Source organism: Triturus cristatus, chromosome 9 (assembly GCF_964204655.1).
Source record: "Triturus cristatus chromosome 9, aTriCri1.1, whole genome shotgun sequence".
NCBI classification, from domain to species: domain Eukaryota; kingdom Metazoa; phylum Chordata; class Amphibia; order Caudata; family Salamandridae; genus Triturus; species Triturus cristatus.
This window is the reverse complement of record NC_140592.1, coordinates 153,156,812-153,182,439: the sequence shown is the minus strand read 5'-3', so window position 1 is coordinate 153,182,439 and position 25,628 is coordinate 153,156,812. Positions and strand designations below refer to the sequence as shown.

The window sequence follows — 25,628 nt, the reverse complement described above, 5'->3', positions numbered from 1 at the left end:
TGAATTATTTGCACTATTACATGTGAGATAACATTTGCTAATTACTTTTAGTTTTATTATCTCTCTGATTTTATGGCTGTTCCATGTGCTCTTCTTATCTCAATTAGAATAGTAGCAGATTTTTGTGGATGAGTTGCTTAGCCATTTTGTCCTGATGATGACCTCATCCATTTACTAACATAGGTTAAAACGTTGACAGTTATAAGAAACTGAACTGATTCTAAGAAATTCATTTGGATTAAAAATTTATTACAGTCAGTTCTTTGCATACGTTCACTGTAGTGCCATTTTCTATAGTCTATTTAGTGTTTCATCTTCAATCGCTTGTCTGCAGAATCACCTGCACTACTGTTCACAATTCACCACCACGCATAGTATTATTTATGATTTTATGTATTTGTTTACAAAAACGTTTGTGTGTTACTGTTGATTACTTTAAGAAAAGGGTTATTACTTGGGGAAGAAGAGACTTCTTCCCCAAGTAAAAAGTCTGAAAATCTTGTCCGGGGAAACACGCTATTTCTATAAATAAACCTGGTAGCTACATCACAGAGCAGACAGGCTTAACTCATAGTAAGGGTGTGGAGTACCAAAATAATTAAACTCAAAACAGTAACTCTTCCTCTACCAATTTCTAAAAATTAAGTAAAATGACACAAAAATGATTTAAATCCAATAAAAAGGAACCCTAGATTTAGATTTTTACATTGTTTAAGTTATAAAGGGCCAAGAAACAGCATAGGGCTATGGGTGCGGTTGACCGGCACCTAGGCACAAACTGAGGCTGACCACAATGCACCATAGCCAAGTCTAGTGGGTCGACCTAGTGAAAGATTTTATCTTCTGACTTTTTCTTTTGTATGAAAGTAGAATCTGCCAGCAAGGTAACATTGCAGACTGTATCTGACAAAGCCTTCTCGAAGATGTTTAGCCGTTGCAATTGGTTTTGGAGGGAAAATTCAAATTTTGCATCTGGTGAAGTCCTATCACCTGCGAGATACTTGTCACGATTTCGCTTGATTAGAAGTTCTTAATTGGAACTTAGTCTCTTTTTTGGAGTTCAGAAACCTCCAGCAGGACAAATCTGGAAGACATAGCTGGGCAGGGTGCACTGAAGCCAAGCACCATAGACTCAAGAGTCCACAGATGTCTTCTTTTGGGCAGAAAGACATTCTGAGCTGGACCAGCCTGAATTTCTTGACCGCAAAGTCACACCTTGGAAGTTTAGTCCTGGTCCTTTAGCTGTCTTGCACTTTCCAAGACCCATCCTTTTCTTCTTTTGGAGCAGTATATCTTGCTCACTTCTAGGGCTCCCAGGACCTCAGGGACAGCAAGTAGTCAAAAGCTACCCCAGCAGAAGCTACCACTCCAGTTTGTCTACATGCCATTGGTCAACTGGGCACTTCAGGAAATGGCCCCTTCAGCTTTTGCCGGGCATGTAGTCCCACATGAGATCAGCCAACTAACACTTGGACTCCATTTCTAAGTCCTGGGTACAAGTGTGATCAGGTCCTGCCTTCAGGTCTCCACAGAGGTCACAAACTGCATTATTCTTCCTCTTCTGTTCTTCCGCAGGGCCAGATAAGTTCTCTAGAGCAGAGGGTAAAGATCTACGTTTGTGTAGTACACCTAGCCAGTGGGTTGTCTGACTCCTGTAGAGATTCTGACACATGGGTAAAAAAATGTCATTGGTATACAGAGGATTGAGATTTATATCGCCCGAGACCTTTAGATTTCTGACCGTGACAAGAAGTTATTTTGTCCGATGGACAACCAGACATGAAATGAGCAGGAACTCAGCTGTACCGCTTTTGTGTTTACTCTTGCAGCCAGTCACACTTTTTGGAAGGACACCTGGGTTTGTAAAATTCTATCTGTAGTAAGCTGCTGCACTTTCAAAGCCATGAATTATTAACTTTCTGGTGTCAATAATTATTTTGAACTGCCAGAACACTGCTGATTGAGACCCATTACACCCCACCTCTACACCCCCTCTTCCTGCAAGCACAGCACTTTTAGCTAGAATGCTTAGAAATCAGGCTTCATTCTGGTTTATAGCAAATCAAGTAGCACATTATTATTGAGATAAAAGCTTATTTAAATAGAACCATGCAAGATTTTCACAACACAAACATTTAGCAGCTGACGATCTGCTACTGCAGGACACCACAGCATCATTCCTCTTACCCAATGAAAGCATGCTACACATTATGCAGTGATATTTTAGTTTTTTTAAAGTATGGATTACGCTAAAAGAATTGGAGGCAACACCCGAGGCTTAAGAAGAGAAATCAAGTGGCATGTTGCCTGTTACGTTCACACATTACACTGTCCTTTCAATGCCATCAGAGTTACATCATGGTCGTTTGTTTGGCCTGAGAACAAAGCAGTGTTACACCGTCTGTGTTCTTTTAGTGCAAGGCTTTCTGGTCAGGCAGGGTTGTTTGTATCTTCCAAAATCTGCCATGACCGATATTCAAATGCACTTTTTTTTGTGAGAGCTTCTTCTTGAATTGTAACCTGTAAGTCCTTAACAGTCGATAGGGTACACAGGCTCCTATACTTTAGTAGCATACTCGCAGGCAATGGTGTTTGGTTTACATGAGTGTTTCCTCTCTGTTTAGTGTGCATGTTTCTTCTGTATAACGTTGCCAACTGTTCTTTGTGAATACCAGTTCCAGTCTTTGATTTTTATTTAAAGCCTGGTGTATTCTGGGAATTGTAGTCTTCAATCTTTTAAATTCGTTAGATAATACACCAATATGGTATACCCAGTGATATGAAATAGAACTGTTCTCTGTATGCATTAGAGTGGGTCCCTATTAGGATGAAAGGGTGAAGCTACCAACTTGTCTGCAGCCAATCGCTGCTACACTCAACAGGGACAGTAGCTTCATAGAGACGCTGCGGGGCCAGAGTAGGAAGCACTTCTATAACTGCCATTTGTTGACAACACAAGCAACCAGTCATGAGAAATCAGGTGTGTACGTCTCCCCAGAGATTGTGTCTCAAGGGAGCGTGGTCTCTACTGTACATCTTTGTGTGTTGGTGTCTGCAGGGTGTATGCTTGCATGCAGGGTGAGTGTCTGTGCTGGAATGTGCTTGTCTGTGCAGAGTGGTAAGCATGCCTGCATGCAGTGCGTAATTCTTTGGAGGATGTATGTGCTGTGTATGTTGTTGTGTATGCTGCTTTTCATGAGGTATTGTGTCTTCACAAGGTGGACATTTAAAGGTTTAGATGGAGTTGGGAAAGGGCCTTCAGCTCTAACGTTGACCGGGTTATGATCTCCAGTTTAGAATCAACTGTTCAATCAGGATTCTATTGTGCATGGCCGTTTTCAGCACTCATCCATTCACGTGGGAGGCAGATAGACAACAGGAACAAGAGGAATGTAGATCAATTAGAAAGAGTACAAAACAAGGAGACAAAGCTAGTACTCAAGAGAACAAAATAGGAAGCAGTAAATATAAAGAATAATATTGACTAAAATTAAGATTACCGGAGGGAAATGAGGCAAAGACTTTTTTGGTTTAGACTATTTAAAAAATGGTTGTTCTAGGGTTACGACTATGAAAATTGAGAGACTAGGCTGTCTCTACAGCCTAACATCAAGAAACTTGGTGCGCTGTGTGAGAATCTTACTAGCCTATCACAAAAAGGAGACCAAGCAGAATTCTAATATATATCTCTAAGTTGTAGGCTACTGTGTGACTGAAATGCCACCTGGAATGTGCATGTTGCAGAATCACATCTGTAATCTGCATTTTACCGGTTCCAATTCTTGACATGTTTTAGTAGGTTAAGAAACCACTCCACAGATACTCATTTAGCAAGCAGATCACACGTTTTAATTCCTGTCAGAAAACTGTGGGTCCCTGCACCTACTGCAGAGATAAATGCTCTGATACCCCTTGGAGTCTGATTTGGGCTATGTAAGTCTGCAAATAAATAGACAAAATGTGAATTCCTACAGGCCACTGCACTGTAATTCCAGTAAGATGCACAGCTGGTAACTGCACGCATAGTAGAGATTTGTGTACTTTATTGGTTACAGGTTCCAATTGCAGTTATAGGTGAGAGGGTTAATGCATCTACCTTAGTGGTCTTTGTAATCTGTATTTCACAGGTACCAAATTCTAATGAAAAAGGTCCTTCTAAGTAGTGCATGAATAGGATGACCTCTATACCAGAAGGGTCACTGGGTATGCTAAGTGAAAACCAAAAACAGTTCTCCTAAAATGCACCAATACTGCAGATGAACCCACATAAGGCTCACCTTGCCATGGACATATCTTTGCAGTAAAAGGAATATGATTACCTCAGCATAATTATTGTAAAGCATTCATTTTGTTTGACACTTTCAATGAAACACAATAAACCAGCACCCTGTATGTGCCAGGGCGTGTAATTGAATTAGGGAATAGATGGGCAAGTGGATTTCTTTACAGGACAAGTAGATTTCAGCTCCAGTTTGTCCCTTAGACAAGTGCATTTTTTAAACATTCCATACCCCTGGTATACCTCCCCTTTTTCAGCACATCTTGTTTGTCTAACTGCAAAGTTACTTCCGTGCACCATCCCCATTGAAATCCAACATGGCTGAACCTTTCTGCCCTGCGAGAAAACGTGTCGCCCAACCAGTGTTATTGTGTCTATGATAATGAACCGTCTCCTCCTACTAGCCACACCAAACGGGTTCTGGGATCAACTTCCTTTCCACTGTGAATAGAGTCTAAATGACTGTGTAGCCTGGGATCAAAAGGACACTATTATCCGTGTCTCACTTATAACGTAACTATTAATGGGCAGGCTTTACTCTAGTCCCTTTCATGTTAATTAGATTCCTGGACCCTCCCAAAAGGTCCTTCCCAAAATAAGCTGAACTGCATACCTCATACCTTCATCATCCTGCTAAAAAGCCCATGCCATTGTCTCTGCTTTGGGAGCAGTTTCATTCCTGCTTCGGGGGTGAAGTACTGACAGGGATGGCAGCTGAAGGAAGGTTAATACTAAGGTGCCTACTGAAGTTTTAGGCATGAGTAGTATAATTTCTAAAAAGACACTTAAAAAGTAGGTTTAGAAAAAATCTAGCTTTAGTGTGGGTTTAAGGTTTTAATAAATATTAGAAACAATGTTTGAATGGGCACTGTAGCTTTTTCCAAGCCATAATTATGAAAAACGCTTTTTATTGTAATTAAGTTTTTCTCACAGAAAAAAGCCACAGCACTTATGCAGGAAAAATAACGTTTGACTTCTAGTGTCTGAAGGAACATGCCAGCCTTAAATTCTTACATGTTCCGCTTGTGGGCTGCAAGACCAACTTATGGGTTGCTTACTTAGCATTTAAAAGTAGGTATCTCTCCTATCAAAATGGGTTATTTTGACATGCCTACTGGTTTAAAAGCTGCAGCAGTTAGGCTATGTATGCATGTCTAGAGCTATCTTTCCTCTGCCAGCCTAATGAATGGCCCAATATGCATTGCAATTCCACAAGTGAAATTTAACTTCCATGCCCGAGGTGTATTTTCTCTAGCATATTTTATTACCTTAATGGAGAGGTAAATACACCAGCTGGTGATTTTCCAGTTGTACCATGTTTTTAGGTTTAGAGCACATATACTGAGGTCTTGACAGCAGTGCCCCAGTGTGTAGAGTTTAAAAACTAGCAGTCCCATCTCACAGGAAATGGGAGTGACAACGCAAAAGAGGTGTTTTCAAACAATTATCATTTGATTGAATACATACATTTATGAAGCATTTACATGCCATTTAGGCTCCTGTTCCACACATGAGCCAATAGTGAGATGTAATTCCACCAGCAAAAACTCTGCGTCTTTTCTCTCATACGGTCCATTGTTTCTTTTGAAGTATCTGAAACACAGCAAAATGTTGTACAAATGAGTCATATACAAATAATCCCCACATAACCCATTAAATTGATATTGCAAACAGGTATGTGTTTTGTAGGGCGATGGTAGGTTACACCTTTAGAAAGACGGGGATCTGTGAAACACTATAGAGCAAAAATGACAAGCAATTTTGAAATTGAGGTGTGAACTCAAAATGCACTGTAAGAAGATGGAACGTTTTGTCTTACCTGGATTAAATTTTGGTTAGGAACCTCTCCCTGTTTACATGAACATAGGTCATTTTATAAACCAAAATACATGTTTACCCATTTGCTCTTTTACAGCAGATGGGTAGTTCTAGACAAAGAGCAAATTTGAATATTCTCTTATCCACAGTTGGTGTTGCGCATTACAATACTGATTGCTCCCTAGATAATTGAACGGGTGGGCGTTACTTGCAATGAACACAATAAGATGAACTCTATCCCTTCCCAGAAAGTATCTTTACTTCCTTATCACCTCCTGTTATTTTTTTTCTTTCCATCCCTCTTTTTCTTTGGAAGTATGTTTCCTGTTGATATTTTTTGTGAACATGTATATGAATGTGTTTGCTAGTAAACTCTATCTGAGAAGTGCAAAGATGTGTGGCACTGAATTTGGGTTAATTCTTCTATTGGAAGGAATCCACTAAGGCTGTGCACCACCTCCAGTGCCCAGTAACTCTCCAACAGGTTTTGTAGCACTTAATGATAACTCAGCATTTTGCTCACTTACTGCCCACTAAGTATCTAGGTGCTGGCAACTTTTATCTTCTACTCCTTCGCAACTGGTGAAGACGTCACTTCTATCTAGTGAGGGCCTTGGGAAATGTGGCATCAACTGGCTTGAGGGACCTATCGGTTGCGTCCCCTCATGGTTTGTCCTTCTTAGGCTGGGGCCCTGTTTCAACAGGATAGTGTCTCAGTTCTGGGAAAATATTTGGAACTTTTTACCATATTGGACATGTGATAGTAGGACAGAGGGGCTGTAGAACTGCCCTATGGGAGTACTCATGGGTGCAGCTATTCTCTCTTGAGATACTGACTCAACTGCTCCATTCTTACACTCTTTTGTGTGTGTGTGGTCAGCCGGTTGAGGCAGGCAACAGTGCAACCCAGAAGCATAGTAGAACACATTACTTCATCAGCCCTTGAAGAATCCCTGTATTTTTTGCTTCCTCTGGACATCTAATTATGTGGTTTGTGTGGAGCTGTAAACATAAACAACTTAAGCTGTTCTCAAGCACTAATATGCACATTCCAGCCTACCTGTAGAAAAGGTGGGCCCACAGTACTATCTCTTTGAGAAGGGGTTCACCTGCTGTCATAAGTCTCTGTCCACAAAAACGGTAATGGATTCCACCTCTGCAACCTCCAAGGGGTGAATCCCCCTGTTCCCATCAAGATTGCCCTGTTACTAGCACATCTTTGTTTACTTTTAGCCGCATTGTTCTGATATGTAAATGTAGTCCCACAGACAGTACTTAAAGGAACACAAAGATTAATTGCCCAGAAAATGTTGTTTTCAGTTTACATATGACCTGTCAAACTCGTCCATTGTTTCGAGAGAAAAAGATGCTAACACCCAATAGCAGGTATCCTGTAAGATAATGTGCGCTTGTGTTCAAAAGGAAGGGGAATAAACAGCCCCACTTTTCTGAAAGCTTTATTTTAAAGTTTTGTTTAATTTATCGAGATAATGGTTGATAGGTCTCACTGACGAGCTAACTAGCACATTGTGTGTTTTGTTTTGAAGTCTGCAAAGGCCATGGCTGATCGTAGGGCACTTTCTAAGCCTGGAGGATTTGAAGGAGACTCACGTTGCCAGTCTGATGATATTTTGGACCGTCTTCGTCCGCAAGAAGTGGAACTTGGATCATCTGTGAATGACTGCCTTGTCTCAAGAAATGAATCACAGGAACCAACAACCGCTCATATGAGCCGAAAAACAGCAATATCTCAATTCGAAGGAAAAGCACTAGGTCTTGACAAAGCCATTCTGCACAGCATTGACTGTTGTGGTAAGAAAATGTTGTTTCTTTGTTTTATAATTCTTTGGTTTTACGGACATATAAGTTACGGAATTACTCATCTGGCACCAGAATTGTTTCAGATTCACTTACTTCCCGAATCCTGGTGAAGGGGTACAGAAGCACGTGGATCCTTATTTGTGTTTTTAACAGATTTACCTAGGTGCCTCATTAATTGATCTTTCCGTAATTAGGGGTATTCAAATCCATTCAATTATTGGCATTTCTGTAGTGGTTTTTTTCTACTATTGCAGGGTGAGCACTGGACTCTCGCATCCTCATTTTGGTGGCTGATGTGTACTGCTTTGCATCAGTACCACTGTTGCGCAGTTAGCGCAGATGGGAAGACATTGCTTTACATCATATTGTGTTTACGTGTGTGTGCTGCATATCTGCTGCCAAAAAGGAGTAACCTCTTGCTTGGCACAATAGGTGTTAAAAGAACATGGCATATTTGAAGAAGAGAGTTGTTGTAGGGGTAACGCATGTAAATTAGAAATGGAAATACATGTTCATTCAGTAATATAGTAATAGGAAACTAAGGGCCAGATTTATTAAGGTTTTGCGTCACCCTTGTGCTACGCAAGGGGGCGCAAGGGCAATCCAATCCTAAATGAGATTTATCAAGCCACACAAGGCCACATAGCGTGGCCCTGCATGGCTTTATAAATCTGGAGTAACGCAAGGCAGTACAAATCTCTGCCTTGCGTTACCCTGCCCCAGGCAGGCGTTCCATCGGTGAAGCATGCTATGTTCCCTCACATCCACCCATGGATTTTGGTGCATTCCCAAATTTATCATTAGTGGGAGACCAGGGATACCGTCAAAATGCTACGCCTCCCTAGGTGAGGCATAACAAGGAGAAATATCTTTATTTCCCCTAGTTTTTTCCTATTTGTACATGTGCTGCAATCTGGGGCACACATCGAAAGGGGACAATGCAAGGCACCTTGCACCATGATGCATGGGTGCCGGCGTTGGTGCTAGACAGGCAAAAGTGCGCCAGCACTGGGCGATGGCCAGGAGTGCGACGTATAATGTTAAATACGGGCACTCCTGCCCTTTCCATTTTAAACAGTGCAGCGCAGCAAGGTGGCTTGCTGAGTTCCACTGCATGAAAAATGATAAATATTGGCCCTAGGTACAGACCATGGGCTAAATGAGTAGTTGATGTCCTCTTCCCCAAGAGTATTACTTTTGGTGAGTTAAGTAATCCAGGCAAAAAGGACAGTAACCCTAAATGTCTAGTGAGAAAGGTCCACAAAGTATGCCACTGTAACTGCGGAAGGAAGTACTTTATAAATCACCCACACCCCTCGCTTGTAATTGTAAAGGTTATTTATAAAGCGCACTGTGACTAAAAATGATATCCTGATGCTATAACCACTATGTAAGAAAACAGCTGAGGAAAAAACTGAAGAGCAGATCGCTAGTGAGGGAATAGCTAGATTGTCAGTGCTTTCCTTAGTTTTAGTAGGTCAGAGTGAGGTCGTAGGGGAGCTGGTAATTTATATATATTTTTACCTACCAGATGGTGCTTGCTTTATTTAAAGATATATTTTTAACTATAACTACAGACTATTTTAGAATAAAAATAACTTTGAAAAGCATCTATGTTGCTGACGACCTGCACCCAAACAGTTAATACGTTTCTTAAAAGGTGTAGCTATATCGTAGACCTCCAACAAGTCTATCTAAAGACTGAGTGGCACAGATGTGTTATATGCCATTTTTTTTTTATTTAGCAGAGCTATATCACATAAAGCAGGAATCTGAGGCCAACACATTTCTCCCACATACCCTATCGCATCACCAAAAAATTCCGGATATTGGATGCATTTTGATCTTTGTAATTACATGTTTTACCACGAAAACTACTTTGTAGCAAACATTAGTCACATCAATGCCGATGGGAGTTCATTGATCAAAGGTCACCCGGTACGATATTAAGTTTATGATTATTGGGTCAGAAAGCTGCTTGGGGTTAGGCCAACGAAACTGTGAATTGGCATTAATAAGTCATTCGCAACTGATATTGAAAAATGAGGTGCACAATCCTAGTTTTTCTATGACCACAGTTTGTAAATTTGTTTTTAATTGCACTTCTCATGGCTTGTTGTCTCTCTTAGGGCATTGTATGATTTTTTTGGGCAGTTCCTTTTTGATCTATGAGCTAAAACCTCTTTCTCATGCCATTTCTGTAAGTTCACAGACGTTTTCTATTTGCCATTAACAATGGGACAAGAAAGGAGGCACAGTGTGTTTTTCTCAGGACTGGTGGTAGTAACTCCTACATTTTTGAGTCTGGCATTTCCATCAAGAATGTCATTTTACCTGTGTTGTTAGTTTTCTTGTATAGTATGTCGATGGTCTCTAACAAGGCATATGGATTGTGATATATTTCAAAATCGAAAAAGTGTGATGAAGAATTGAGCCACACCTGAAATAAAGCTTTACATTTTACACCAACCCTACACTGGCTTGTATTAGGCCTGTAATTCCCAGTCTGGGTAGATAACCCAAACCGAGGCAAAAGATGGAAAAACACAAGGAGATATTTTTAATAGTTCTAATATTTCATAGTATCCCACAAAGGTGAGAATACTGCCCAAAATCATTGAAACATTCAGAAGCTCATTAATCCCTTTGGTTAAGGGGTCTTGAACTATATAAGTTATAGTTGTTAAAAGGCCTCAATTGTACCTAATGCCCCTTGGTATCAGAAAGTGCAAGATAGAGGAACCGCATATATCATGGGGCCTGTGAAGCTAAACCGAGAAAATATCTTCACATTTGGTTAAAATGCTGAACAAACGTATCTTCATTCCAGGCTGAAGTGGTTGCTGATTCTGCCCTGGCTCTCTTAGTCTGAGGTGCTTATGTTGTTAACCTGTCTAGCTCATCTCTCATTCTCCTGGAGTGCCTCCATTCCTCTGTGTTTCTGGGTGATGTGAATAGGTTAATTGCTTCTCATAGGAGACCAGTTACTGGAGGCCTCTATATGAATAGAAAGCACAGAGAAGACCGTAAACAACAAATCAGTCTCACAGGAAATCCTCAGGAAATTCTGCCTAGTGTTGCCCCTGTGCTTTCTTCTGTTGTTTTTTTATCTCTGCTGTTTTGGCTTCTTTTTTGAAACAGGGTCTGATTTACAGGTCCGTTAACCTGCTATGCAAAAAGGATATAGCTTTTTTCTTGCAGAACAGTCAGTATAGCAGTGGGACTGGACTGATATTTCTATCAGGGTGTGAGGTTCACACTGGATATTTGGCCCATTGTAAGGCAGCAGTTAAAGTGAAGACCACCTTGTTCTTTTCATCTGAAGTGCAGCCATGCAACTTCGAGGCCGCACTAATCTGTCAATAACCTGTCAGACTTAATTAATGACACATGTCTTGTAAGTGTACATCTAGTTTTATTATTTGCATCCCAGAATGGTGGCAGCAATCAAACTCAAATACCAATGCATTTTTAGCCTTAGGTCCAATATGCGATTGAATTTGAGGTACCGTTTTAGTTTTGATGCCTATGAAACATTAAATAATTGTGTTCGAAATAATATTCATCTGGGTTTCAAACTGTTCGCACCTCCTATTGACCCTACTTAGGCAAACTCCTGGCCCAGGCTTTAATGGTGCACATGCTCACTGCCAAGAATAGGAAGGGATAAGTTGAAGTTCACCTATATTTATTGCCTGAAGGTGTATCATAGATTGGCTCTGCCATCCCCTGCTCCTTTGGGGGAGAAGGGCTGAGGTAGACTTTCTTACTCCACTGGTATGCAGGACATTCTGGGTGTTAGTGCCAGGGAAAGGTGTTTAAATGATTTTGAATTGGACTGGTATGAACTGGTTTTTCATGGGTAGAGTTGGAGGGGAAGGATAAGCTCCTTGCCCTTAAAGCTGTTCTCTGCCATTTTTGGTTTAGCTTTCAATTGCGTTGTAGAAGAAACTTGATTACACTTGACATAGAATCTACACCTTGGTGTAGTAAAAGTGTACATGGAGATGACAATCTTTTATCGGAGGAATTTGAACTACCTATCAATGGCATGTTAGCTCAACTTTCAATAACTCATGAGCACTGGCCCAGCTGAAAGAGCCTAGGGGAAGGAGGAACAGTTGCTACCTGTTTGCAAGATGACTAGAGGAGGTATTCATACCTCTGCCTGAATCTTTGCCCTTCAAGGCATGGTTCTAACAACTGGGAAAGTCAGGTTCCACAACCTACCCTATAGGGTTAATGGACCAGTCTGTTGGAGAAGCCTGACTGCCTGCAGTTGAACTTGCTTCTGGGGATACTGGAAGTCCCGCATGTAGGACGGGGCCCATGACCAAAGAAGTTTGCTATTCAATGAGACCAATTCATAGCATCCCGGGTTGGTTCATTTGTGGCTGGGGACAGCATGGAAGACCTGTATCAGTTGTGGGGAGGTCCCTGTAAAGGCCTTTTCTTTAGGTTCTGGAGCTGTTGGGGATTACTGGGCAATCTCCTTACTTGTCATTATCAGCTTAACAGCACCTTGAAGCCAGTGAACTTGGGTGAATTTTGTAGCTACATCCACCCATATGGAATTCTGGGCGAATGCGTCAAGTGCAGCAGAAGTACCATCTTTATATAGATTCCTGAGGGTCAGACACGTGAAGGACGATCTCTCGGAATGTACGCAGCAGGAAATATGATTATTTCATGCTTATGTTTCTGGAATAAGCAGTCTCAAATAGTAATACCTTGAAGGCAACTTTAGGGTGGTGGGTCCAAATAAACAGTGATTCAATGTGTGTTCTGGCCAAGACTGCCTTATCCAGGTCATGTTTGTGGAAGGTGTTAAGAAATTTCTGTGGAAGACGGGAGATACCACTTATGTAATGTAGTTGAAAAGAAAGTGTTCGAAAGCTTTCAAAGATAGGTGATATTTTGGAAAAGATCACAGTGATCCCACTGTTTTGGCTTAAGGCATGATTTTCTGTGAGATTTTTTGTCTGTCTTTAATAAGTGTTTTTACTGCATCTGATAATCTTGTTTCTCTACTGGTTGGTAGCTGAGGGAAGAAGTTGTGACATACAGAATGTTAGATGTTTTCCTGTCTGCTAATATGGGGGATGAGGAGAGAACCTCTCCAAGTGGATGGATTGGGAATAGGCAATGAGAGGAATGAGTGTTTGGATGCAGAACATTCTGGAGGCTTACAGTGATGTGGGACTAAGAGCCTGCAGGAATGGGATGATGGTGCAAGCGGGGTGTTGCAACAGAAGATACTGGGGCAGTGTCTAAAGCCCGAAGTTTGGAGGGGCTTTTGAAATTAGGGAGTGCTAGGATAGCGAGACTACTAGGCTGTTCTAATTGGTGGCTGAAAGACGGATAGAGCTAAAACTAAACCCTGAAGGCCTATCGGGCAAGGCATAATGGGAGGGGTTGGAGTGCAGGGCAAGTCTTTCCAGGTGAGAAGTGGAGATTTACTGCATACGTATAAGTAAAGACACATATTCAGAGGAATAACTATTCGTAAAAAGACCAGAGCTGCTAATTTTGATATTCTCAGTAGATGTTATGGTGTTAGCAGCAATGGTAGTAGAGGTAATGCAGTAGTAGTAATAAAACTTTGATTGAGTTCTGCAGGGATGTCCTTTTGAGGTGGGAGGGACAATTCCTTTCAAGAAATGATGGAAAGCACCATGTGGTATGACAGTCTTCTACTTAGTGAAAATCATCAAATAAAAATATTTGAATTGGAGAACTATATTCTGAATCGGTAACCAAAACATCTTATCATACTGCTGTTTTAAGAAGGAAATCTTGTGATGGAAAAAAATGACAAGCTAACTAATCTTTCACTTTAAAGCCTCTGAGGACACAAAAAAGAAGATGTACAGTTCTATATTAGTCGTGGGAGGAGGACTCATGTTTCAAAAGGCTCAAGAGTTTCTACAACATCGAATACTCCACAAGATGCCCCCTTCCTTCAGAAGAGTTGTTGAAAATGTTGAAGTGATCACAAGACCAAAGGTATTTCTGATTTGATCTATTTACGGTTTCATGTTGACCTCTCAATGTTCTCCCCATCCCTCCCCACAAAAAAATCCTTAGCTTCCCCACCAAAGAAGATTGGCACTCTAGCTTACTGCTTGACGTTCAGACATGCCCATGCTGTCTTACTTGAGCAGAACGTAGCATTCCGATCATTTTCAGGCAAACGTTTCCTAACTCTAAGGTAAAGTCTGCTGTACAAAACCATTTAGACTTCACAGAAACATACTAGATAGCTAAAACAGTGTTGCGTCAGATCTCAGAAGTTAAGAAATTGCTTCCTCCAGGTGGAGCACAGATTTATCTAGCTGTTTCTACAAACAAAGCGTCAAGAAAATATATTAGGTTATAAACATTTAAACCTTCATGGACAATGCTGATTTGTGTGAAGGTGATAATATTTTGGATGGCCTCCAATTTCAGCGAGAGGGCTCCTTGTCAAACCTTTGGTTTAAATGTAGGATCCTTTGTAGTAAACCATAATATTGTTTGTTGTGAATGCAGTGTTTAATTCTCTAAATGTTATTTGAACGTTTTAGCCCCAGTGTGACATCAGCTTTTTACTCCTGCATCCTTCAAATGACTTCGTCTAGGCAGTGCTATCAAAGTGAGAATGGCTAAAAGAGAGCATACAAAACCTAAAAAAGAAAATCACATTTTCCAACCAAAATAATGAAATGATTATATTTGTTAAACGTGTCATACATGCATCTAAGTAGATCACCGAAAAAAAGACTCCAGGATTCAGTTAGCAAAATTACTACAGCAGTTGATGGACTCACTTTAAGTCACTTAGGGAAGTTTTTTTATTAAAATAGGGACTGTAGCACTTATGCTGGGCCGCATCTGTAATAAGCATTGTATGTTGATGCAAACTTGACACCAGTACAGTGTCAGTGGGGAGCAGGACCCCATCTTGCTCCATATTATTTAGGCATTGCAAGGTCACCTTTTGTGCGTTGTACAAAGTGGTACTATGGCTGAAAAATGATGGGTTGGAATACTACTCAGAGCGGTTGCCAGGGATTAGACGTTTTACAAACATTGCTCCCACCGCCTTCTGTGTGGTTTAGGGGCCAAAGAGTGTCACAGGGATCCTCCTGGCACCCATTAACATGCAGGCTTGGGTGTGGGTGTATTCTCAAATCAAAGAGAAGTATGGAATCCCCCTATAAAGACCTTAACAGTGCAGGAAGATCTTGCTTGTCAGTATCGGTTTAGCATGGCCCTGAACCTCATGAAGTTGGATGAAGTTTGTAGCTGCATCCACCTTCATGAGGTGTTTTGAGAAGACATGGACAGATGGGCGCCTGCACATAAACAATGGAGTTGATAACTTGTTTCTGAACTATGGCTACTGTGCAAGAGCGAACTGGTTCAATTAGTTTATGTGGAGCCACATTTTTAGGTTGAGCCTCTAGACCGTGCATGTGCTGTCTGTTGCGAGGAGTATTGTGGCTTACCAACTACATTTAAGGGCTTGAGCCTTCCTGTTGTGAGGGGTACTGTGGCATACGAACAACATAGAGGGGCCTGAACCTTTTGGTTGCATTAGCATTGGTTGGCTTTCCTTATCAATCATTTACCTGCTTTTGATTGGTGCCCCAGCTGGCCAATCTTGTGTTTTCCCGGCCCATGGGGCATTGCCTCTTTACCGTTGCTTTGATTCACTGACCATTGCTTGTTTTTCAAGCACTACTTCTTTTATTATGCATGAAGCACTCCATGAGAGTGCGTGTTTTTTCTGAGCTGTCTGTCATGTACTTTTGTGTCTCTGTACTCCTTGTTCTGTCGCCTGCTTCTCCCTGTGTCCTCCATTTTGCTTACCACCCACCCTCGCCCACCTCTCTCTTTTGCTCCTTCCCCCAACCCCGTATTGCTTTCCTGCCAATCTCACCCTCCTCCGTGATGCTTTCTACTCCCACTCACCCTCCTCGTGTTGCTTCCTTGTTCCTCTTTGTTCCCTGTGTTTTTTAACCTTTAGACAGTCTTCCTCATTGTAGTCACTTTTGCAAATTGTTTCTGTGTGCTGCAGTTGCTCTCGGTGCAGCCTCTTTATACCATCTTTTTCTCTGACAAGTTAGTACTTTGGATTCGGGGATCCTTTCTCCGAAAAGTGGTTCCACCCTTCCATGTAGGGAAGGTGGTCATGCTCCCTGCATGCTTCTGTTTGCCACACCCCCTACATAGTGAATACACTTCACAAGTTGGATCCCAGGGGAGCCATTAGTTTTAATATCACTCAGACTAAGGAGCAGAGAGTGTATGACCAGCTTTTTGTTGGATTTTCCAGTTAAAAGAACAGGGGCATTTTAAAAATGGATCTTATCAAAATGGATTCTCCTATGCATCGAGATGTGCTGCACCTTGGGAAAGAAGGAGCCTCCTGCAGGCCTTCAGGATCATTCTTCCAAAGCCACAACTTCACTACAGGTTTAGCTACTGATGTTCCAGTGCTGTATTCCTACCTGGCTACGACATGGGCATCCTTCCACACCTTCACCACGGACTATTGTATCAAATCTTGCTCCTGCTAGACGTCATGATCTTTGGCCCACTTGTAAAATCCACCAACTTTGGGGATGGGTTTTACTACTTTTGTTTGCATTCAAAATGTGGTGACACTGTGGTTAGAAGTATCTGTCAGGGTAACAATCTAATTACCTTTGGTAATGCATTTTTTGGTGTAACCGCAGATTCCTCCCTGCCTTCCTTCCTCCTTATTCTGTGGAGTGGGCTTGTAGGTATTAACAAGGTTCCATGATAGATTGTGCACACTGTCACGGTTCTCTAACTGTTACTGGTGCTCCGCTTCTAATGGCGTTGAATGCTTGGTTGGCACAGAGGGGTGGCGCTATATGCAGCAGACATATTGCTCCCAGAGGTGGGAAGACGAAGCTACAGTGTCAATTGGCAACCTCAATTGGCCTGCATGAGCAATTGCTATAATGCTTGGTGATACTTGGTGGCACCTAGGAGAGTTTTAAAAGTTTTAAATGTGTGGGTTGGATAGAGCATTACCAAAGGTAAGTAAATTATTCTTTACTGCTTGCTTTTTAGTTACAAATTCCCTTGGTGATGTTTTTGGCTAAGGGTTTATTTTACTTGCTGGATTCATTGAATTGTTTAACAAAAGCATCCTACTGGCAACCTATTTTGACTAAGTAATATTCAAAATGTATCTCAAGATCCCAGCTAAGCAAAGATATTTTACTCTTGGTGTTTATCAATTTAGAGAGACTATACAGGATAAAGAACAAAGATTACAAGCAAGCGGGTTGTTCTTCGCAGCTAGTTCTAGGTGCAGTGAACCATAAGGCAGTTACACACACATCGTCACTCTATGGCGGATTGCATTATGGTCTTCACAGTGAGGTCATAAGTTATTCCCTTCATGCCCAATGCCTGAAATAAACTTTCTGAAATAAAGCGTGCAGTAGTCCAAGCCCAGCACTAGATTATGTACATACCAGATGCAAATCTAGAACAGGGACAGTTGGCAAACAGAAGATTAATGCTACATAATATTTTCCTTCTCTGTCTTTGGGATGTTGCAGGGACAGAACTATGAGCAGGAAACCAGGACCCCGGTGTATTGTTGTGTACCAAAAAAGCCACCTCATCGCCCAGAACCCCAATCCGACTCGCAATAGTGTCTCATTCGTTCTCCGTACTACAGCGGGGCTACCAATGATCAAACAACCTAGAACATGCGACTTAGTAAACTCTCAGGAATAGTGCGAAACAAGAACACTCTTTCGTTCACACTCATACTTGTCCACAACGTGAGTAATCAGAGACACTGTATAGTTTAAAACGTTTATTTTTAACCAACGTGCTCTAAGGTGCAGTACTCTAGCCAATACGAGCAGCATAATGCATAACAACAATATAATCAGCATTGTTACAATTCCATAAAGCACAAAAGGGAAAATCATATTATAATGACACTGGAAAACAGGACTATAGCACCTTTTACCACCCTCCCCGTGCTCATGAGCTAGTTTAAAATAATTATAGAAGACCTCTGGGCATTGTCAGCGAGACCCCATACCTACGAGATCAGATGCAATGAATTACATCCCCGGATCAGGACAGCTCTTCTATGTTGGAAAGGGTTTCTCCAAGTGCCTTCTCATGCATGTAATGCCATATTAAAAAGCACCCGAGTTTCAGTTGGGCCGCTATGCTTCATGTTATGTCTATGTGCGTGGGACTGACCAAAGTGACTCAACAGCATACATTGTTATTTGACCTTGAACACGCTGTGCAGACAGGGAGCGCGGTGCCCAGCTGGATATGTGAAAGGTAGACAGTTCTCATGTGAAGCAGTGCCAGCAAAGTATTTTACGAGAACAGGGCCATGTAGTGTCATGTGCAAAAGCGGCTGAATGGCAGCCAAGCATATACTACTTATGCTAATTTAGCAATGTCTGCAGTTAACCCCATTTCCTCACTACACCCTCCCCTTGGCCAGGCCAATTTACATTGGACTTAATAGAACACAGAGTTCAAGTCAGAGTGAGCAAGAATTAAGAGCAGCAGTCATATTCGGACAAAGACTCAAATGGTGCACTAATTCATGTGTAAAAACTCGATTAGAGAGAAAAAAGTGAAAAAGAAAAACCATTACAAAAAATATCCGGCAGATGATGGAAGTCATCCACGTTAATCCATTAAGGTGTATGAGCAGTAAGTTGCAACAGCCTCCAAGAGGAAGTCATTGATATTGTCAGAAAAGAGAGTAGCCATCCATTCCAGCAAAAAGACTGAACATACATGGTCATCAACAATGGGAGCTTCTAGCACCATCAGTGCACAACTTGCGTGTTCCTCAAGAAATCTCTGTTGTAGGAAATCATGTGCAGCTGCACAGACATCCCATTCTGCTAAAACTCCAAGCGCAGCCGCGCAGGCCATATTCCCATAATCACATGCAAAAATTCCCACAAAGACGCAAATCTCTGATGACAGTTCATGCGTCAGCACTGCGTTGTGGCCAAACCCAAAGAAAAAGTGTGCACGAATCAACTGCAACCAAGATAAACTTATATGCAGTATCTGAAGGAAACGGACCGCAGTGATCTAAATAAACACAATTGAATGGTTTGTTAGAAATGTACAGCTGTGTTTGCGGCAGGCGTTCTGCTGTTGAAGATTTAATCTGCTGACAAATGTCACAAGAAAGCACATAATTACGGGTTTCGTTTATATAACCCACGCCACCAGTAACGTTGCTGCGAGATAGACAGTCGCCGAAACGCCTGCATGAGCCGAGGCCATGCCTTCGTGCGCAGCTGTTATCAATGCTAGTCTGAGTTCCTCGTTGGGAATCAACCTGTCACCAACGTCATTAATTCTCACATAGGAAACTTTATCGGGACTTAAATGATAAGAGTATTTCGAAGGGAAACCCTGTGGGTATTTGCTTCCCTTTTCTGTAGCAGCTATAGCTGCTAAGATGTCGTCATCAATCTTAGTCATGGGTCTTGTAACTGCTGCTACTGAATATGTGGCTTCTGCTGTTTTAGCTGCTTCATCAGCCAAACTGTTAGCGATCGCGTGTACTCCTACGTGCTGGTGGCCAAGAGTATGAATTACTTGTGTGAGAGGCAGACGTTCTTTAAGCTCTGCGACTCACACCGAAAGCATTTTATGCTTAATTGCGCTGCCTTTAGAATCACGATAGTCATTTTGTGACCAAAAGAATACGTTGTCATTAAAAGACTGTACACAGTAGTAAGAGTCGCTCACAATCAAGGTAGTCACATTAGGATCAGCAAACTCCAGTGCTGGGCGGTACAGTCCCCTAGTGCCTGCGTGTGCATGACACTGGACTTGAAGTCACCGTTCACTATGGTACCTGCCACTATAGCGTATGCTGCCGAGTAAGAATGTTTTGATCCAGTCGCCGGTTGCGCAGAACCGTCTGTATAAATGATACAATGGTAGTCCTCGAGCGGTCGCATTGACAGAGGAGCAGGATGAACAAACTCGTACTGTAAGAACTCCTGAGTTTGCAATGAGGAGTCAAAATATAGGTGACATCAGATGATGTCAACGAAGTAACCCATTGTATCCAACGCAGATGTAAAGCTTATGAGTTGGTACACTGGTTTTCGTCACAGCCTCAAGAGCAGGATATGGTGTTGCAACCATCATGCGTTTTCCTTGCGCCAGTTTAAGTTCCTTCAGGATCGCCATCTGGGCTGCGGTCAATACTTTTTCAACCGTTGAAAAACGCAGTTCATCCGAAGTGTACAAATGTGATTTGTAAGCAATAGGTACTGTGTCACCTTCATTAAATGTCACGTAGTTGAAACTCACTGCCCCTGGCACAATTCTTATTACCAGGTTTGTGTGGTTATCACACGTTAACAAGTATTTAGATTCAAGAAGATCAGACTGCAAGGATTGCTGAATGTTCCGGAAGCCGGCAGGCTTTTGTAAAGGTAGGTTGTATCAAGGCACACAGCTGCTTGATACACAGGGCATAATCGGGAATGTAAGTTCGTCCGAAGTTTAAAAATCCCTGCAAAGATTGCAATTTTTTCAGGGTTGTAGGATAGCGCAAACGTGCACATTTCTCCAAGAAGTAAGGGGCCAGGCCTCTACCTTCATTATTGAGCTCATAGCCCAGGAACAACACTGTATACTCTGCAATGTGTGATTTTGCAAAGTTAAATTTGTAACCGTAGTCCGCAAACAAAACTATGATACGGTCCACGCGACAAAGATGCAGCCATAATTCGTCGTCCGTGAGATAAATATCATCAACGTACGAGTACGCGTCAGGGTCTATGTTGTCTCACAAAGAGACAACACGTGCGGCAAAAACGCCTGGGCTGTTTTTATAGCCCATGGCCAATCTTGTAAATTGTTTTTGTTTGCTGCCCAAGGTGAATGCTCTCTATTGACTACTCATAGAGGACAAATTGTGGCTAAAAAAAGTCATTGGAAAAGTCAAGTGTAGTTTGATATTTTTTACGCACTAGACTGTCTACAAGACCGGAGCTATGGGTATTCTGAACCGCACAGTTACGACAATGAGAGTTCAAATGTCGGTAATCCAAAACTAAGCGGTACGACCCATCTGGTTTGGTTACTGTAAAAAGAGGGTTATTCATCGGTGACACACATGTTGATACTCTAATTGGTCTAGAATTTCAGAAACAGGAGATTTTGCTTCCCGCTGGAGGGGATATTTCGGTTGTGGCTCTGACATAGACCGCAATGGTATGTCATGAGGTGGAGAGGTTTTATCCCAGCCCACCTTTTGCAAAAGCCATTGCTTGCTCCTTGGCTAGGTTGTGTGAAAAACTAGGGAGGATTACCTCCTCCCCTCGTGGAGCGGCTAAAACAAAAGGCGGGGACCATTCTGCCTCAGCTAACAAGATGTCATACGAAGAAGTCAGATTTTCCCAAAAAAATCCCTTTAATAACACGTTGTATATCACCTTCAATTAAAAATACAATTTCATATAATCTATCAGGGGGAGCCACTCGAGTGTCAGCAGTTTCTACTCTGATGAAAGCGTCAGTTGCTGTCGCCTTCAGAAATGGACCCAGTACTTGCCGCACTATGGTAACCTCCGCTGCGCTGTCTAGCAGCGTTACTGCCCAAGTTCGATTCCGAAGGCGAGTTCTCACCGTCTGTGGCATATCTTGCTGTTAAAGCAGCAACTTTCTTTTTCTGAAACGGAGGGCACGGACGAGGAAAATCGTCCTGCTTTCCTTTACCGTCAGTCTGTCGAGGTTGCTCGCGTCCCCGCGGGGCACCTCGACCTCTGCCATGATCCTGGTGATCACCTCCACTGGCTTGTGAGCCCGATGTTTCCTGTGAAGAACGAGGAGAACGCTGATCAGGGACCTGAAACCTGTCAGGAGACCTAATTCTCGCACGGTCGCCCAAATCATAAGTGCGCTCAGAGGGCTCGAGTACCGGTGACGCTGCACATGACCCTTGTTTCTGTTGTTGCCTCCCCTGTTTTTTATTTTTCCAATTCTTTTTAGGAAAAATAGGACGGTCGTCTTTATTAGACTGCGCCGTCTGAGTTTGCTGTTGTGCCGGTATTTTAGCAAAAGGCTTAAAACCCAAACTATTGCGTCCAATTGTCTTATAGGCATCTGCAATAATGTTTGGTAACACTCGGGGTTTCTCTTCCTCTGCGACAAGACACAAAGCATTAGACACCTGAAAGTTAACCGCATCCCCCTTGACGTTTGCAAGTATGAAATCAGCAAATACGTCAAACACTCCGACAAGCCTCATCCCCAACTACACTGCCGCCTCCGGGCCGTGCTCATCCTGAACACGGAGAGCAGCACAGTCATAGAAGGTGTGCCAAAACACTTTGCATACACTGCCTCGAACACTGTACCCCAATTCTCACAATCAGTTACCTCTGGTATTAAGTCTTTCTGCAAACTTATTGCTAAGATCCTGTGTTTCTCCACAGGTGAGGTATTAGGAAATACCGCTTTCAGCTTGTCAAATTTCTCAGCAAACCAGTAATGTAAATCATCCTTAATCTGTGGTTGCTTGCCCATAACTGAATTAGACATCCCGGCCGGGTCAGCTGGGTGCGCCGCAGCCCCAGGTACTCCCATCTGGAGATTGCGGGATACTTATTGTACTAGAGCCCTATGCACATCAATCAAGGAGGTGTGCAAGACACACAATTTGTCTATAGTGGCTGCTAGATAACGCGGATGTGGTGTGTACCCGGCCAAAACTGGCCAAGTGGCCCCTGAAATCAACAAAGGGCCTAAACAGACCGGAGTCACTGTGTGGGGGTGGGTGCCGTTAAACCAAATACGGTGGTGCCATGCTGAAATCGGAACCTCGAGAGTCGTATATGGCCGATTATGCTACAGGTATTGCAGTGGGAGTGTATATATGGAACAAATTATCACCGTTCACTGCTGGAAACGTTACCCAAGAGTAAAATACCTCAAAGTGGAAAGCTGGATTGGCTCCAACCACAAAGCTTTGTGCGATACCAGCGTCTGGCACTCCATATGCTGCCAAATGATGACAGACTGGCGTGCAGCTATGGGTCGCAATATCGTCTTCAGCCATAAGGACTAAGAAAAGGAATATAACTTAAAAGCGTGGCAGCGCAATAGGTTCGTAATTCATATGAACGAGAAAACCATTTTATAATATCAAGCTTGAAAAGACCTATAAAGTATCAATACAGGTAAGTTATGCCGTTACCACTGTTTACCGAAAACAGGAGTGAGGGTATTGTGGACAAGTAGAAGCACAACTAAAGCGTCTCGTAAATAAGTACCAGACCAAACGTTGTGGGCGCCATGTTGCAGGGATTCTGATCATGCACAGAACTATGCGCAGGAAACCAGGACCTCGGTGTATTGGTGTTTACCAAAAAAGCCACCTTAGTGCCCAGAACCCCAATCCGACTAGCAATAGTGTCTCATTCGTTCTCCGTACTACAGCGAAGCTACCAATGATTAGACAACCTAGAACATGCGACTTAGTAAACTCTCAGGAATAGTGGGAAACAAGAACACTCTTTCGTTCACACTCTTACTTGTCCACAACGTGAGTAATCAGAGACACTGTATAGTTTTAAAATGTTTATTTTTAACTAACGTGCTCTAATATGCAGGACTCAAGCCAATACGAGCAGCATAATGCATAAGAACAATATAATCAGAATTGTTACAATTCCATAAAGCACAAAAAGGGAAATCATATTATAATGACAGTGGAAAACAGGACTATAGCACCTTTTACCACCCTCCCTGTGCTCATGAGCTAGTTTAGAATAATTATAGAAGACCTCTGAGCATTGTCAGCGAGACCCCATACCTACGAGATCAGATGCAATGAATTGCATCCCTGGATCAGCACTTCTCTTCTATGTTAGAAAGGTTTTCTCCAAGTGCCTTCTCATTTATGTAATGCCATATTAAAAAGCACTCGAGTTTCAGATGGGCCGCTGTGCTTCATGCTATGTCTATGTGCGTGGGACTGACCAAAGTGAATCAACATAATAATCCAAAACAAGAGAAGGGAGGTACCCCCTTATATGTAATAGGGACGAGGTATTTCATTAAACACAAAAGACAAAAGTTCCCAATATTAAGCTTCTATGCTCGGACAAAAAGGCTTTTTACTAGGCCTATTGAGTCCTAAGAATAGTAGATCTTATTAGAACAGAAAGACCCACTATCTAAAAAGAACTGTTCAATGACTCTTGTTTGCGATGACACAGTACAATCTACGGTTTCAAAAAACATACTATAAAAGCAATCACGGTTAAAACATCAATTTATTATATGACACGTTCAGTAGGAACTATACGTGATCTTCCTCCCACTATAGGTTACAATTAGGGCTCCCGGTTTTCCGTTTAAACGGATTTTTACATATAAATACAGACGGAAAACAAGTTTTCCTTTATCTGTATTTATATATAAAAACGGGGAAATACTAGTACATTTTGCCGCCCTGCCGTGCTCCAGCAGACCTGCCTAGGGGCTCCACTCCGCTCTTCGAGTAAGGTCGTCATTTACATCAATAGAATCACCCCCCCAACCATCTGGTGTCTCCCCCTCCTTAGAGGGTTAAGAGGTGTCAGCCCGGGATGAGACAGCCTCGCGGCACGCACACAGCCACACCCGAGCACTTCACAGGTCTTTGAAAGACCATTTACATGTTAATGAGGCTTTTCTCTAAGAGTCTATCCTCTCACCTCTCTAATCGTTTTCCAGTGACTTGATACTCAGACGTGCAGCACATCTGCTGCAAACAGCTCATTCATAAATAAGTACAGATAAATCCCTGCACAAAACACACAATGCACGTTATTCTGAAGCCCTAGTACTCTGTTTAAACTCTTCTATCCGGTTAAGGAAGGGAAAAAATACCCGTGCACATAGCAGAGCAATACAAATCAACAAATAAAGAGCCAACAGTATAAACACAGAAGAACTTGAATGACAAATTTAGACACAGCTGCGTGTGGACGCTGTCGACTTTGGGACTTGGGAGCCAGGTTCGAGTCTCGGCGTCGGGTCAACTTCCTGTGATTTAATCTCAGTGTCTGCAAAATGAATGTGTACTTGTGTAATGTAACTGGTGCTCATGTTAAGCGCTCCAGTACTTTCGGGTCCAGTTTGTGCTACATAAAACTGGCCAAAAAATGAGCTGTGTGAAATGGTACTCCTGGGAGCTGTCCCATTCAGCAGGGCGCCCCCGTCATTTTTGAGTTACGCAACTGCTGTTCCTATCCAGGTGCCCTTCGCCAGCTGGGCGAACAGATGAGTTCCAAAACTTTGCCTTAAAGCCAATTTCTTGCGGTGTGCCAGAAGCGGGATTTTAAATGTTATAAAAACCGCCCTGGTCTGAACGTGGTTTAATTAACGGTTTCCACAGAATGCCCCGATTCTGGGACTGCCACTGTGGAGGGGCACGGCAGGTGAACAATGATCGCCTGCGTGTGTCATTGTAATTTATGTTTTTATGGTTCTTATTGGGCAATTTATTATGCAAGGACAAGGAACAGGCACATGGGTTAAACGGCTTACAAATGGGCAAATGCTTCCAAAGTGAGAAAACAAGGCACTTTGCGAGCCCTGCAGAGCTATGTGAACACCGCGTTTTCTTGTTGTCAGTCATAAAGAAGAGGGAGTTGACCAATTACAACCGAGC

The 25,628-nt window shown here is 42.3% G+C and overlaps 1 protein-coding gene across 1 annotated transcript in view; it reads left to right on the top strand.

Annotated features, from left to right (window-relative positions):
* The window catches only part of ACTR8 (actin related protein 8), a 177,176-nt gene that overhangs the window by 143,053 nt on the left and 8,495 nt on the right, over window positions 1-25,628 (top strand). The window contains exons 11-12 of the mRNA XM_085624632.1: window positions 7,645-7,909; window positions 13,761-13,924. Coding sequence (XP_085480758.1) covers window positions 7,645-7,909; window positions 13,761-13,924 — 429 coding nt within the window. The remainder of the gene's footprint in view (window positions 1-7,644; window positions 7,910-13,760; window positions 13,925-25,628) is intronic.